The sequence below is a fragment of the Gymnoscopelus braueri genome (genome assembly GCF_963280865.1).
Source record: "Gymnoscopelus braueri genome assembly, chromosome: 17".
Lineage (NCBI taxonomy): Eukaryota > Metazoa > Chordata > Actinopteri > Myctophiformes > Myctophidae > Gymnoscopelus > Gymnoscopelus braueri.
In genome coordinates this window covers 19,902,070-19,916,122 of record NC_137617.1, presented here as the reverse complement: position 1 = coordinate 19,916,122, position 14,053 = coordinate 19,902,070, and the positions used below count along the sequence as shown (strand labels likewise).

The 14,053-nt window shown below is 41.9% G+C and overlaps 1 protein-coding gene across 1 annotated transcript in view; it reads right to left on the bottom strand.

The window, feature by feature from the left end:
• Positions 1-2,507: 2,507 nt before the first annotated feature.
• LOC308105024 (low-density lipoprotein receptor-related protein 2-like) overlaps positions 2,508-14,053 on the bottom strand; it is a gene marked incomplete at both ends in the record, with an annotated part of 61,133 nt that continues 49,587 nt past the window's right edge. Inside the window, 16 exons of the mRNA XM_080455659.1 lie at positions 2,508-2,615; positions 3,112-3,168; positions 3,654-3,725; positions 3,870-3,986; positions 4,936-5,073; positions 6,020-6,083; positions 6,445-6,598; positions 6,725-6,789; positions 6,908-6,995; positions 7,094-7,213; positions 8,728-8,910; positions 9,180-9,400; positions 10,212-10,340; positions 10,714-10,879; positions 11,371-11,514; positions 12,138-12,263. Of these exons, the coding sequence (XP_080311785.1) occupies positions 2,508-2,615; positions 3,112-3,168; positions 3,654-3,725; positions 3,870-3,986; positions 4,936-5,073; positions 6,020-6,083; positions 6,445-6,598; positions 6,725-6,789; positions 6,908-6,995; positions 7,094-7,213; positions 8,728-8,910; positions 9,180-9,400; positions 10,212-10,340; positions 10,714-10,879; positions 11,371-11,514; positions 12,138-12,263 (1,952 nt within the window). The remainder of the gene's footprint in view (positions 2,616-3,111; positions 3,169-3,653; positions 3,726-3,869; positions 3,987-4,935; positions 5,074-6,019; positions 6,084-6,444; positions 6,599-6,724; positions 6,790-6,907; positions 6,996-7,093; positions 7,214-8,727; positions 8,911-9,179; positions 9,401-10,211; positions 10,341-10,713; positions 10,880-11,370; positions 11,515-12,137; positions 12,264-14,053) is intronic.

Genomic DNA, 14,053 nt, shown 5'->3' with positions numbered 1-14,053 from the left:
CTCGCTCTCTCTCGCTCTCTCTCTTTGCTTTACCTTGGCTTTCCCCCTTTGGTTCATGGGCTATTAGGGTTCGCTCTCCCCGTCGCAGAAATCCGCGTTCATATCCTTGGCTGGCTCGGTCAATCTCCCCGTCCCCCTCTCTCAGTCATTCTTTCTTTCATTCATTCATTCATTCAGTCAGTCAGCCTCTCTCCACGCTGAACTACAGCCACACACCACCACACACACATACATACAGATACATGGTAGCTCCGCCCCTATCCAATCTCTGTCTCGCTGTGAGCCTGGCTGGCTGCGACTATAATTTATGCTCCGTAGTACAAAGGTGTGTGTCGCTTTATTGCCAAAAATAACAGATTTAAACAGAGTTAAAGACGCGTCGTCGCGGTTCCTTTTGGCAAGCGACACCCTGTAGTTTTAGGATGGGGTAAATGCAGGGAATGAGTTTCAGGTGTGTGCAAATGTACCACTTGACGGAAATACCCCACAACAACTAAAGGGGCCACAATGATGTTATTATTAATAATTTATTATGGTTGTTTATTGTTGTTGTTTTTTGTCATTAATTAAGCCGATCCTACCTATCTATCAATATTGGAATTTGGGATTTGATAAACCAAAATATTTGGGGAGGGGGGTGGGGCTACTGAAACGTTTATGATTAATCTTTGACCATACCGTCATATCCCCCCCCCCCTTCTCTCTCTCTCTCTCTTGCATTCTGATTGATTGATTGAATACTTTATTAACATTTTGCAAAGACAAGCACAGTTCAATACAAGGTCTGTTAATAGGATTTTAAACCCAAGAAAGTACTATGGCTTGTTTCCATTGGGGTCCTTTGTAGCCTACTCAATTCATCGAAACATTTAATGACAGACAAATATACACTACTATGCAAAAACATCATGGAGAATAGATGTATAGCTAATAGTATCTAGTTGTGGGCTCTCTCTCCCTATCAAGAAGCAGGGATATATCTGGTAGAAGTGGGCTCTTTCCCTCGCTCTCTCCCTGTGCCCTAGTTGTGGTAAATGTGCTGAGAAGAGGCCTTGATGTGATGAGACATGGATCATGGTGTGAGAAGAGGGGACAGGAGAGGAGAGGAGACGAGAAGGGATGAAAGAGGAGAGAGTATGGAAGCACTGACATCATTGTCTTTGCTCTGTGATCATCATCACGCTGATCATGAAATTAAATTGGTGACAAAGAATTTCAGCCAAGTTCACTGGGTCACTTACTAACGGGGATCAGTGTCCTATCTGTAGTGATGAGAGTGGATTAATACTGACTATCAACAGATCTCTTTGACATGTGTAGCCTACCGTACCTTTGCACAAGGGAAGGAGGCATATAGCGGATGGAAGCAGAGACAGAGAGAGAAAGAGAGAGAGAGAGAGAGAGAGAGGAAGGTGAATGTGAACAGGGCAATGCTATTTGTTTAATGAGATTAATACCAGCGGTTCGGCCTACACACTTTCCACTTCATGTTCTCTGAATAGCATATATTGCAGGCCAACTAATTTGCAGTCATTGAAATTTTATTGAACACACTACGATTTCTACAATTTAAAATATACATATATTAAAACAAAAAAAACATTTAATGAACCATAAAAACAATTTACAATTTATTTTAAATACACACAATTAAAGAGATTGCTAAGTCTTTACAAAACATTTGGGAAATTAGTTGTAAAACCCTGATAGGATACGTATTCTGCTATATCATGTATTCAGTCTCGTAACTGTCACTAAAAGATATTAACAACCATAGGATGTAGTACACAATGGCTAAAGTTTATGGCTAATGTTTCTCTCTCTCAGACAGAGATATACCCTACTGGTAACTGATGTAATATGCATGAGGCTTGACCCAGTATCTGTACATAATCTGACAACTATACTTAATCACTCTTAAGCTGTGTAAGCATAATAGTTAATTATACTAACTCAATCCTAAGCATATAGATACGTATGTGTTTCTGATGCCATGTGCTCTTTATCAGGATACTGCAGGCCCACGTACACAGGGTGTAGCTGAAGTGCAACTGTCACCTACTTGCTAGATCATCATGTTTTCTATCTATTCCTATTTCTGTCCTATCTTGCCTACTTCTGTTTCAGTCATGACTCACACATACGGCAAATCACTGTCACGTAAATATGGCTTGTGCAAAGGTATACTGTATATTCTGTGCGTGTGTTTAATAAACTTTGGTGTCATGTTGTTCTCCGGGCTCAGAGAATGGTAATTTAGTCACCACCTCCTAGAGGACAGCGATTCTAAATCACAACACCCACTTCATCAGAATACATTACAATAAGAAGCATGATTATTTTCAAAGAGATGCTGGGGCCATGATTATATGATGGCATTTGACATCACCCAAAACACACAGCAGTGTTGTGAATGCTTATGGATACTCTCAACCTGCCGATGTTAGTACTATATTAGCTAAGCCACAGATACGTTGATACAGAATTATGTTAGAATGGCTACACCTTCAAATTAAACTGAATGAGTCTTCGTCCTGCTGTAGAGAGGTGAGGTCTAATGTTAGTCCTGGTGTCAGATCAGGTGAACCTGCTGGACCCAGGGTCTGTGTGGAGTCCTGTTGAACGATTTTAATGTATTGTTATCATGCTGTAATGTGTTGGAAGCAACTGTAAAATACATGCTATCAACACGAGATGCATTTCCAAATTGTCAATCTTTCAATGAAGCACGTGAACCCTAACGTCCCTATTCTGGGCATGTCATAGGCGAATATTCTGCATAATATAGCAGATGTAGAAGCTTTTAAATCGGATATTTTCACAATTTGATATACACAAAGTACATAACGGTTAACCATGAAATCTTGTTCTTGGATAATTCTTTTTTTTAAATTGACAAATGATGGTGTTAAGACTTGTGTAGTCACCAGAGTTTTGGTTAACCCAACAAGCAAGTTGCACAGGACCTTTATAGCTCTGTGAATATGAATGAAATTCCTCCCTTCAAGCAGCACAGAATAATAAACACCTTGGGGGGGGGGGGGGGGCTAGCCATGCAGGATATCTGTTGAAATATTCAATGTAGCTTTCCTGCTGTGCTTCTGTACTCACCAGGTACAGGGGGTTTATCATCGTGTCAGCGGGACTGTCATCTGGCATGGGTTCAAACTGGCAGGGAAAGCAATTTAAAAGGATTAAAGATGGAATGAAGTGCTTCCAACTCCAATTTCCTCACACGTTTGGTGTAAAACTGTGGCATACGGTATGTGTAAAGAGAGGAAATTGAATTGAAGCCAACCCCCCCCCACCCTGAGTCTATGTATTTTCTACAGAAGATTCCTTGTCTTTTGGCAGTCTGTGAAACCAAAATGGCAGTTTCTCCCACGCATCTTTTAGTAACAACTCCTGGTATTGTGTGGGTAGTTAATGAAAGAATATACTATATTCTATACACTTGAGGAAATCCTTTTTTTCGCAAGGCAGTGGATATTCAGCCGTCAGACAGGATTGGTATGAAAAACTGTAATTTTGGGTGCTCCCCTCAACCAATCAAATGGCGTAGATCACGGGGGTTCTGATGGCTGATCCACTACCTTTTTAAAATGAGTGAATCGTGATTCAGAATGGAACCACTGTGTTGTCTCCATGACTACCTGTTGTTCCATGGCAGGAGGTTGCTCAGGGGCGATGTCATCATCGCCATATGCTGGGTTGTCAAAGGGACCCTAAAATGTCCACCAGATAAGAGAATTGAGAACAGTTAAAAGGTATATCAAATCAAACCTCAGGGTCATTGTCAGCTCCGCATGTGGGAATGTCTGGTCAATGTTGAAATGGGAAATGAGCCCTTTGATGTTTATGAAACGAACCTCGATGCTGACAATGCTGACAGGTGCGGCTGCACTCCCGATGGGCTCTGCCACAACTTGAACCTCATCTGCATATAAGGGATTCTTAATGTTCACCTCGGAATCTGTGTTTTCTCCCTAGGAAGAAAATATACATTGAGAACCAAACTTCAACTCATTGAGCTCTTCAAACAGTGTGTCTGTAACTAACTGCTATGTTAACACAATAAAGCCATACGCTGAATTGACAACAGCATGCAGCTGCAAGTGAATGTTCACAGGTTGGACATTCACTAATGGAATAAAATGGGTAACCGAGGTATGAGTGAAACCCTCGTAGCGAGAGCTCCAGCACTCCAAGTAGATCAAATCGAGCAGCTGTCCCCACTCCCCGGCAGGCAGAGCTCAAAGACAGGGAGGAGAAGTACAGACGTTCGATGCTCGTCTCTTGCAGCTTGTTTGTAAACAATTTATACAGTACATTTTAGGTAAGAAATAGGCAATGGAGTTGCTCAATCACGGCTTGCTTTTCTGTCTCGAAGGGTCAAAGTCAAACTTTTCTCAACTTTTGACGCTCTTCTTTTTGCTGGCTTCCCCCTGTTATGGTGGGGAAAGCAGCGGTCTCTCCTGTACATGTAGCTCTAAGCGTAAGTTCAATAAGGAAGATCTCTTCTCTCACGCTTTTATTCTCCTTAATTCACAGCTTGAGGTGTGAGCTTTACCAGCCAATCGGAATCTGGCAATCTGCAGTCAGCCAATTAAGCTTTTCAGCAAGCGACGAGCAACTGATCTCCATCCCCAACGCCACCTTGTTAAAATCTCAATTGTCTTCTAGAGTTGAGAAGGAAGGAGGTTCATCTGCACTGCCAGTGCCACCACCAGCGTAAGACTCCAGGGGGGTTCTCTCCCTATTAAAAGCGAATCTTATACGCTATATGTTAATAGGGTCTAAATCGCCAAAATGTTTTATATTTTATTCAATAAAACATATTGTTTGCATCAAAACGATCTCTACTTTATTTAAGAGGAGAGTTGTGTTTCAAATGAATTCAGTGCAGCGAGGAGCAGTGAATGTAATTCTATTGACCTTGACTGATCCATCAGGAACCGTCACCGTAGTCTCCACACTGCTGGGAGCTGGGGGCTCTGCGCTGTCGTAATCGTATGCTGGGTTCTCAAAACTCTTTCCCTCGGTCTCCACCATGGATACATTCAAACAAGGCACCTGAATGGGTAAATTAAAGACATGGAGTTGTCCAAAGAAGATTAGGGCGGAAATATATCCAAATATATATTTATCAAGATGCAATATAATGTAAGGGAAATCAGCCTGTAAAAAATGTTTCAGTACAGCGCTTACGGTGCAGATACACTGTAGGTGGAGCAAGGCGATTTTGTAATCACATGAACCCTAGCGTCCCTAATCTGGGGCAAACATTAGGCAAAAATAGGAGCTTGTAGATCAGCTATTTCTGGCGAAGAAATTTGGTGTAGAGGGAAAAAAAGGGCGGGCCACAAAGTATATAGGGTTTAACCCTTCCCAATCATTTTCTATTGAAGCAGGCGTCAATCCCGTGCAAAGGATTATTGGCTTGATGGCAGGTTGGAGCAGGCGAGGAGAGTGTCCAAAAGTTCAGTTTGTCTCAAATTTATGTAAATGAGAAACACATTTCAGGGGGCGGCAGCCAATCACATTGTTGAACGTGACAGGGTAGCAACCACGTAGCATTCAGTGACACACTACGCCAATTGAGAATGACAAAAAGGAGACGTATCTTATCATGGATATACACTAAAGGTAATAACATACTATGTGTTTGTTTCATTCAGGAGTTTCTCTGTGCAAGCAGTTATCCATGCTTGTATGAAATATACCAACAATTTATATTACCTTCAGCTGCTGTCCATTTATTAATCTCACTGAATTGGTAAAGGGAAAAACAAAATAAAGCATGGTGAATGTTGTTGGAGAATGGAGAGGTGTTTCTAGCGGGATTATTAAACATTTAAAGCTTGCATTCTTGTAGTTGCCAGTGAAATCGATTTGCTCCAGTTACATGTTTCTTCACCAATAGAATATGTATGAATGTGTTATTGGACAGGTCTGTATTAGATTTGAAATGTTTGCTCCTATAGTTGATTAAGCGGTGAGGTGCACCAGTGACACTAACAGGTTCAGCATTTGGTCTCATATCACTTGCGGTTGTTTCCGATCCATTTGGAGACTGAGCTTTTCTGAAAACAGAACACATACAGTATGTGACACAGGTGGAACGGAACATCATTGAAATTCAATAAAATGTTAAATTGGCTCAACTAGATAACTGCAATTTAATGGATACAATTCTTGGCTTTGGACCAAAATTACAGTATGTTATCCTGTCTCTCTCCTTCCTTTCTCTCTTTGCTGTTCTATCTCAGAGAAGCAGATATGCCTTAATAGTCACATTAATGATGATGATGATGATAATAATATATTTTTTATAATAATAAAATAATAATAATAGTTTTTATACTGTGGTATTCATCCTGAAGCATAATGCTGAACGCAGAACAGCATCAGCCACTGATTGATTGTCTGTTTTCTCACTCTCACCTGAAGCTGGGCAGGGTGGGCATGGATGGCATGGAGGGCATAGATGGCACCTTGCTCCGTAGCGTTCCCAGCATTTTAGGCTTCTTGTGAGCAACGTACACCAGGCCACCAAGCAGAGCCACGATCAAAAATGACACACCGATTGCTATTCCCACTGATGGACAGAGAGGAGGCAAGGAAGCGTGTTTGAATGTGCGTGCGTGTGTGCATCATCCTCTTACCACTAGTAAAAGACATTATAATTGACATGACATGACATTATAATTGACAATAATTGTACCTGATGATGCGATGGTGTGGAATACATTTATCTCACAGTAGTCTCCCCTCCATTCTGGAGAGCACCTGAGAAACAATACAATGCAAATGTTGGCCAGAGCTTTACTAGCTACCATATCTGCATCTGCTTGTGTGTGTGCGTGTGCGTGTGCATGTTAATGCATTCATGCGCGTGTTCACTTACTTGCAGAGAGCCTTATTGTCGTCAAAGTAGCAGGTTCCACCGTTTTGACACTGGCACGGTGGAGGCATAGTGGGGGGCGGGTCAAACCCTGAACAGGAGAACAGAATTCATCGTCAATATTTAACTTGTTTTCCTTCTCCACAGACGTACACAGAGTAAGATTATAAGACAAAATACGTTTCTCACCGGCATCACATTCCGTGTTGCTGCCAGAGACCATGCTGGTGCCCTCAGGACAGGCACAGGTGTATCCTCCGGGTCGGAGCAAACACAGGTGACTGCAGGTGCCTTTACATGGGCTCGTCACTGGATGGAGAGAAGGTAGTGACAGCGTGTTTAGCCAACTAAGACCTGAGGCCGATTCTACAAACGCTTTTCAAACGCTTTCAAGATTTTTCAAAAATATTTAAAAAAAAATTAGCAGCTCGCAGCGCGGCACGAAGTGACGCGCTGTGAGCTTGTATATCTGCTATTTTATAGCCAACGCTAAAATCTAAAATGACAATGGGTTAGATCCTGATCATTGTTTTGTTGAATGTCGTAAACACATACGCGTTGTGAACTTGTAGATCTGCTCTTTCTGGTAAACTGAAAAGGGAAAAAAAGTCCTGGGGGAACCCCAGTCAACTCAGGATAGGGTTTAAGGGCGGATTCACACGTTTCATATGGTCCCGGGTGCGCACCCTGGACCACTTGGCTGATGTTGTGATAGTGTGAACGTTGCGTATCGTTCCCCGAAACGGATCACCGTACCGTACCCGAGACCGCCTCCGGAGGTAGTCTCGGATCCGGATCATGCGTATTCGGGTACGGAACGATGCAATGTGAAGCCATCCGTACCAACAGGAGGAAGTGGACTGCTAATCATTTATCATTTATATATTTTTATAATGACACATTATTTTAGCTGGGTTATACCTTCTCATAGTTCTACTTGAATGTTGACAAGAAATAATAATCCCGCTAGTGTTTGAGTAGCGCGAGCCGTGAAAAATAATAAACAAAAAACACATGTGTAGCGAACGCGTATATAAGGATAAATATACTAAGGATTTGTCCGTGACGTCACTGCTAAAATACCAAGGATGCGTCCGTGACGCCAATATCATTAACAGAGACGACGTTACATTTCGAGGTTTCAAAGACCAGTGCACACACTGCTTTGGTTGTGTATTGTTGATCTGTTGTTATTATAACTCAAGACAACATCAGGAACACAGTCAAACTTTATTATTCACTCTAGACTCTGACAAGTGACTTTTCTTCTGTGAATGACATTCTCTCTCCCAAAGCCCCGTAGTCCACAGCGCCCCCATGAGGCACATATTTACCATTACTGTTAAATGAAATGGTCTCGAGTGCGGAAGAATCTTGGCCAATGTGAATACTGGCCAGCTGCGAGAGGCCAATCGTACTCGGGAACGGTTTGAATCAATCGGACCCAGTCTGAATCCGCAGTAAGTCGCTAACCACTTTCAACCTGGCACCCCTGTTTTGGGAATGTAATTTCTGGCGAAAATGCTCCAAAATAAAGAAATTAGCCGATCTACAAGCTGTCAACGTGTCACACTGTCACGCGTTGTGGGCTATTTTCACAGCGAAGTATACATTTGGGCTCAGGTGGTTAAAGAAAATGCAACTGGAAAACGCACATTAAAGACAATGATATGACTACGATGTGTGCATGCTTATGCATGTCAATAGGCCCTTGGTGTTTCGCATGCTTAGGAGCACATGCTGCACTCTGCGTGGTGTGTCATGGCGTGCATGTGTGCGTGCGTGCTTGTGTGTGTTGTCTGTTGTCTGTGTGCATAACTAACTGGCTATGGAGTTGTATCTCTGCTGCTGGTAGACTGATATCTGGGTAAGCCAGGGCCCGGCGGTGAGCAGCTTGGTCTTGGTGCCGCGGCCAAACTTGTCCTGCCGGAACACCTCCCCCTTCTCCTGGGTGCTCCAATAAACATGGTCCTCGAACACACTGACACTGAAGGGGTTCCGTACATCTAGACAAGGTAAAAAATAACAGGGTTTATTTTAGAAAAAAAAGTGAATATGGAAACATTTTCAGGCTTCTTTTAAGATATTCTAGGCAAGTTATCAAATTTACAATAAGATAATTTGATCACAACATCTTGAAAGAATAAAATCTGAATGCAAGTAATAATAATCACTTGTTAAGCTTGTACATTTTTGCAATTAAAACACCATTCATGCTTCTATTCCCATACATACAGCATTGCTTTTTCACTGTGTCCTTCCAGCTCCCTCTTACCTATGTATACAGCAGTCCTTCTGTCTTCTCCTGAAGGCAACACAGACTCAATGCGGCTCTCCTTAGAGTCGGACCAGTAAAGCCTATTCTCGTTGGTGTAGTCGATTGACAGGCCAGTGGGCCAGCCCAGGCCCTCAGCCACAAGCACTTTCCTCTGCTGGCCATCTAGCCAAGAGTACTCGATCCTGGCTACCTTGCCGCGGTCCGCCCAGTACAGCAGGCTGGAGAAAACAAAGGATGGAGTGAGGAAAGATGGAGGGATGTCATGTTATACAGTATGTCATGCTGCCATGTTATCTTGTTTTGATAAATGCTGGATGCTACCGTTTTTAATATGCTGCTCAGTTTCAATTCACTGCACTTTAGGATTTTATGCTTATTTTTTATTTATTGATAATTATTTTACTGTACACTGCTGATCCTGAGTACGATTTTCGTTTCAAGTGCAAGCATGTAAATGACAAATAAAGTGAACCTTGAACGTTGAAATGGATTTTGCAAGGCACTGGTTTTAAATAGTTTTTGGTTTCATATTGGAAATGAAATGCCTAATTTGCAGTGGCAATGCCAGTAATAAATGCAGGAAATACACAATAAGATGACCTACAGCATTGACAATGTAACAAGTACGTATTTCAATGTGATTTTAAGGTCGCAAACACTATTCAGTTCATGGTATAACTTTGACAGTGGCACGAACTGGGAAAAAAAACTACTGCTCTGTAAATATAAACTTTGAGTTGTCCCCAGACTTTAAATTGTAGAAATATCATGACCTTTCTTCCAGCTTTTAGATTTTCTTTTTTTGAATTATTAGAAGAGGCAGTGTGGTATGGATAAATATTTAAACAACTGATAACAACCATCAAATAAAATATTAAAGCTAGAAGAGCTGTAAAAAGAAGTACTTGGTTGGAGATTTTAACAGTATCCCATAAATTGATTGAAGTTCTCCAACTTTCAACTGTCTGAAACACTGTCTCAAAATTCCATGGTATATCAGCAGCTGTGGAAAAAACGTTTGCTTCTCACCCCAGGCTTGGGTTGACGGCCACGGCCGAGGGGTGGCCCAGATCGGTTTTGACCAAGTGTTTCCTGTAGCGCCCGTCCAACATGGCCACCTCTAACCTCTTCACCCTGGAGTCTGCCCAGTATAGGTTCCTGTTGGCAGAAGAATTACAAACCTATAAACACAATGTACAAGTTATACAGCTAATTTAATATTGCTGTACTGTACAGTATGTTCAGTTTGTGGAATCTGATATTCATTCATCATTTAATTAACAAAAAAATAAGGGTAATTAAAAAGTCATTACTTTGTGAGCCGTAGACAGCCACAGACAGATATCACCTGGAGTTCTTTAATTTGCATCATGTTTTTATTTTGTGCAATGAATTAAAATCACATGCAATGAAATTAGTTTTTCTGAACGGTTTACCAAGACATGAACATAATTGTAAACAAAAGGAAATAAGCATAAAAGGGGAAAAGAAAACTAGTAGGCTGCTGCAAAAGCTGCCACTGCCACCTCACCTGCCCACCCAGTCTACTGCAATTCCATCTGGGCTGGTGATGTACTTGATTCCAAGGTCAACGGCAGCACCGATGTTGTTGCTGCCATCATCCACTGTTGGTAAGTATGCCCTCTTAATGGCACCCGGTATCGAGTCCTTACCAGCCACAGTGAAGTACACCATACCTAGTCAAATATATGGGCATCATTAGCCATGTTCTTTTTAGTTCTTTATTAACTTCTCTCATTATTGTTGAAAGGTTGTCTTTTCAAAGTGAGGAGCCAGTTGTCTTTTTTTGTAAGTAGTATGCGATGGGCGGATGTGTGATCATGTATCCAGTCTGTAGACATGTGTATCAACTTTATATATTCTGCATTCTTTCTTCCCATTAGACCTTTTGCACAGCAGCCACTGTGACATTAAGTAGTAGGTTAAACACAGGTGTTACCAATGATATGAAATACTGTTCTGTTCCATTCAGGTCAAACAGCCGGGGTGCTGCTATTGAACTTGTTGGCTCAATGGAAAGGCTCTGCTACACTAAATTGAACTGAACCTTAGAGTTCACTGTCTTTATACCATGTCTTTCAGTATGCATGCGTGTCTGTGTACGCATGTGTATCATGTGTGTTTGTGTGTGTGTGTGTGTGTGTGTGTGTGTGTGTGTGTGTCTCACTGAGTCCAGTGTTGTTGTGATCCCAGTCATAGTCCAGAGCCATGACGCGCTCCTCCTCCTTGAGGAAGTCGTGGTAGGCCTCTGTCTGCAGGTTGAACCTCCGGATACGGACGTTCTCCGGCAGCAGCAGCAGGGGAACAGACCCTGAGGGACAACATGGCCGACGGATAGCAGGTAGTGGTTTACTTTCACAAGACATGGGGCTAACAACAACGGACATGATAATGATAATGTTCAACCTTATTACTATTATAATTATTTTATTACATTTTTGGGGGCTAACAAAGAATATTGCACACATAAAACACATGCACATAATGTAAATGCACATGTACTGTATGCATGTAAAAATAATATTACATTTGAATATAGGGCAGGGGTCTTCAACAGGGGGTCCGGGACCCCCAGGGGGTCCTCAGAGATACTGCAGGGGGGCCGCCAAAACATAAGCCGAAAATACCCGATCTACAAGCTCACAACGCGTGAAGGGTTATGGTGTGCAGGGAAAAAAGAGCAGACCAAATATCGAGCCAACGGTCAAGTTTACAAAGTATTGAGGGTTTAAGTGGTAAAATGTCTTAAAACACACATTTAACATGATTCTGATATGTACTGTGGGTCCCTGTTTCATCTCTCTCTCACAGCTAAGGGGTCCTTGGCCTGAAAAAACATTGAAGACCCCTGATAAAGGGCATAAGTGATTCCACTGACCCTGAGACACACTGACAGTTCAGAAGCCAGAGTGACAGTGGTGTAAAACATCTCACCTTCAGCCTCACACATCGCGCCGGCTCCCACGGAGCGGTACCCAGGAGCACACTCGCAGTCATAGCCGCCCTTCCTGTTCTTACATGCCTGGGGGCAGGTTCCATACACCTCACACTCATTAATGTCTGCAAAGAGATGGTGGAATGACATTTTAGAAAAACTGGCAGAAAAAGACTTGCTCTCTACATAAACCTTTAAGGAAGACTCCTTAGACAGAGGCTAAGAAATGTGTTTATGCTCATAAAGTGCTCTGTGTTCAAAGTACAAAAAAGTTGCAAACGTTTAGACGTTTAAACATACAACGCACACTGGCACATGAAACTTTGCATAAGTGCACACATAAAACACATGTACATAATGTAAATGCACATACACATCTACTGTAGTATGCAAGTAAAAATGATATTTATACACATGTACAGCACAGTGCAGCTCAGCACAGTGCAGCTCAGAAAGGTCAGAGTTCAATACCCAGCCAAGTCATACAATACCAAAGACTATTAAGAACACGGTACCCAACACCTCCCTGCTTGGCCCTCAGCATCAAGGGTTGGATTGGGGGTAAGCCCCTGTGACATACTAGCGTCGGGGGTGTAGCCTACTTGTACATAAAGCTGCCTCGCGCTAAGGAAACAAGAGATAGGCTTTTGACCTATGGGCCACATACTGTAGCTCGGGAACAGTTGGTTCCCATGGCTACTTACCACTGCAGTGCTCACATACACATACACATACAGTATGGATAACATTTAGAAGTAGGAGCCAAACACACAGCCCCTTCAAACATGGCAAGCTATGACTAATGTATATGACCAATGTAGATACTTTGTGCCTATGACCAATGTACTGTACATGCTATATTTTTCTTACTATTGCTGCCATTATTTATTATTTCTTTGTTATTGCTTATTAATGTAGCTATAATGTTGAATTTTTATATTTTGTATATAAGATGCAACACTACAATCTTGAACTTTGAATCTTGGAAGAGACATGGCTGTCTTACATAATTTGACATTATATAACCTTACTTTTTACAAATAAAAATAATTACATTGATTGATTATTATAAGTACTCTATGAGTCATCGTCAACCCTTCAAACATTTTAGTGTTGTAATTATCTGTACTTTTCTGTGAAATAAAACCATTTCAGTGTTGTTTGGTGTCCTGGAGGCCTCGATACCACTTCTCACAACAAATGACATGCTTTTATCTGCGTTCCCTCAGGAGGTATTTTCAGGCAAGCTAAAAAAAGCCTATTTTGTTTTCAGTTGGGGTTGAAGAGGGACAGTTTCATAAATGGAAGAGATAGGAACGGATGCAGTCGTTAAAAAACTATATTAAATATTGATCGTGTGCATATCTGGTTGGGTGTGCAGCATGGGCAAACACCCCTGCTCTGTGTACTGTATGGGTATTTCTGTGTGTGTGTGTGTGTGTGTGTGTGTGTGTGTGTGTGTGTGTGTGTGTGTGTGTGTGTGCGCGCGCGCATGCACACACCTGTGTACACATACAGAAATATGTAAGTACATACACAAGCAATGTGTATCGTCTCTGTCGGGATGAAACCTCATACAGTATGTCCAAAACTGTGACTTTTCAGCATTCAAATTCAAAAATAGCAAAAATAGCAGATTGACAAGCTCAAAACGCATCGCTTCGTGCCACATTTCGAGCTTGTAGATCTGCTATTTTTGATGCGTTTGTGTGACACTGTAGTATGATCAAGTAGGGCATTCACTTACGAAAAAACACAAAAAGTTTAAATATGGAGATAGAGGTTTCTGCCCGACAGCAACGGTATGCACTTACACACATTCAAACGTGTGTGTTTCTGTGTACGCGCAAGGGATGCATCAGTGAACATGCGCAAACGCTTGCAAAGTTTTGTATGGACACAGGCTTGTGAATGT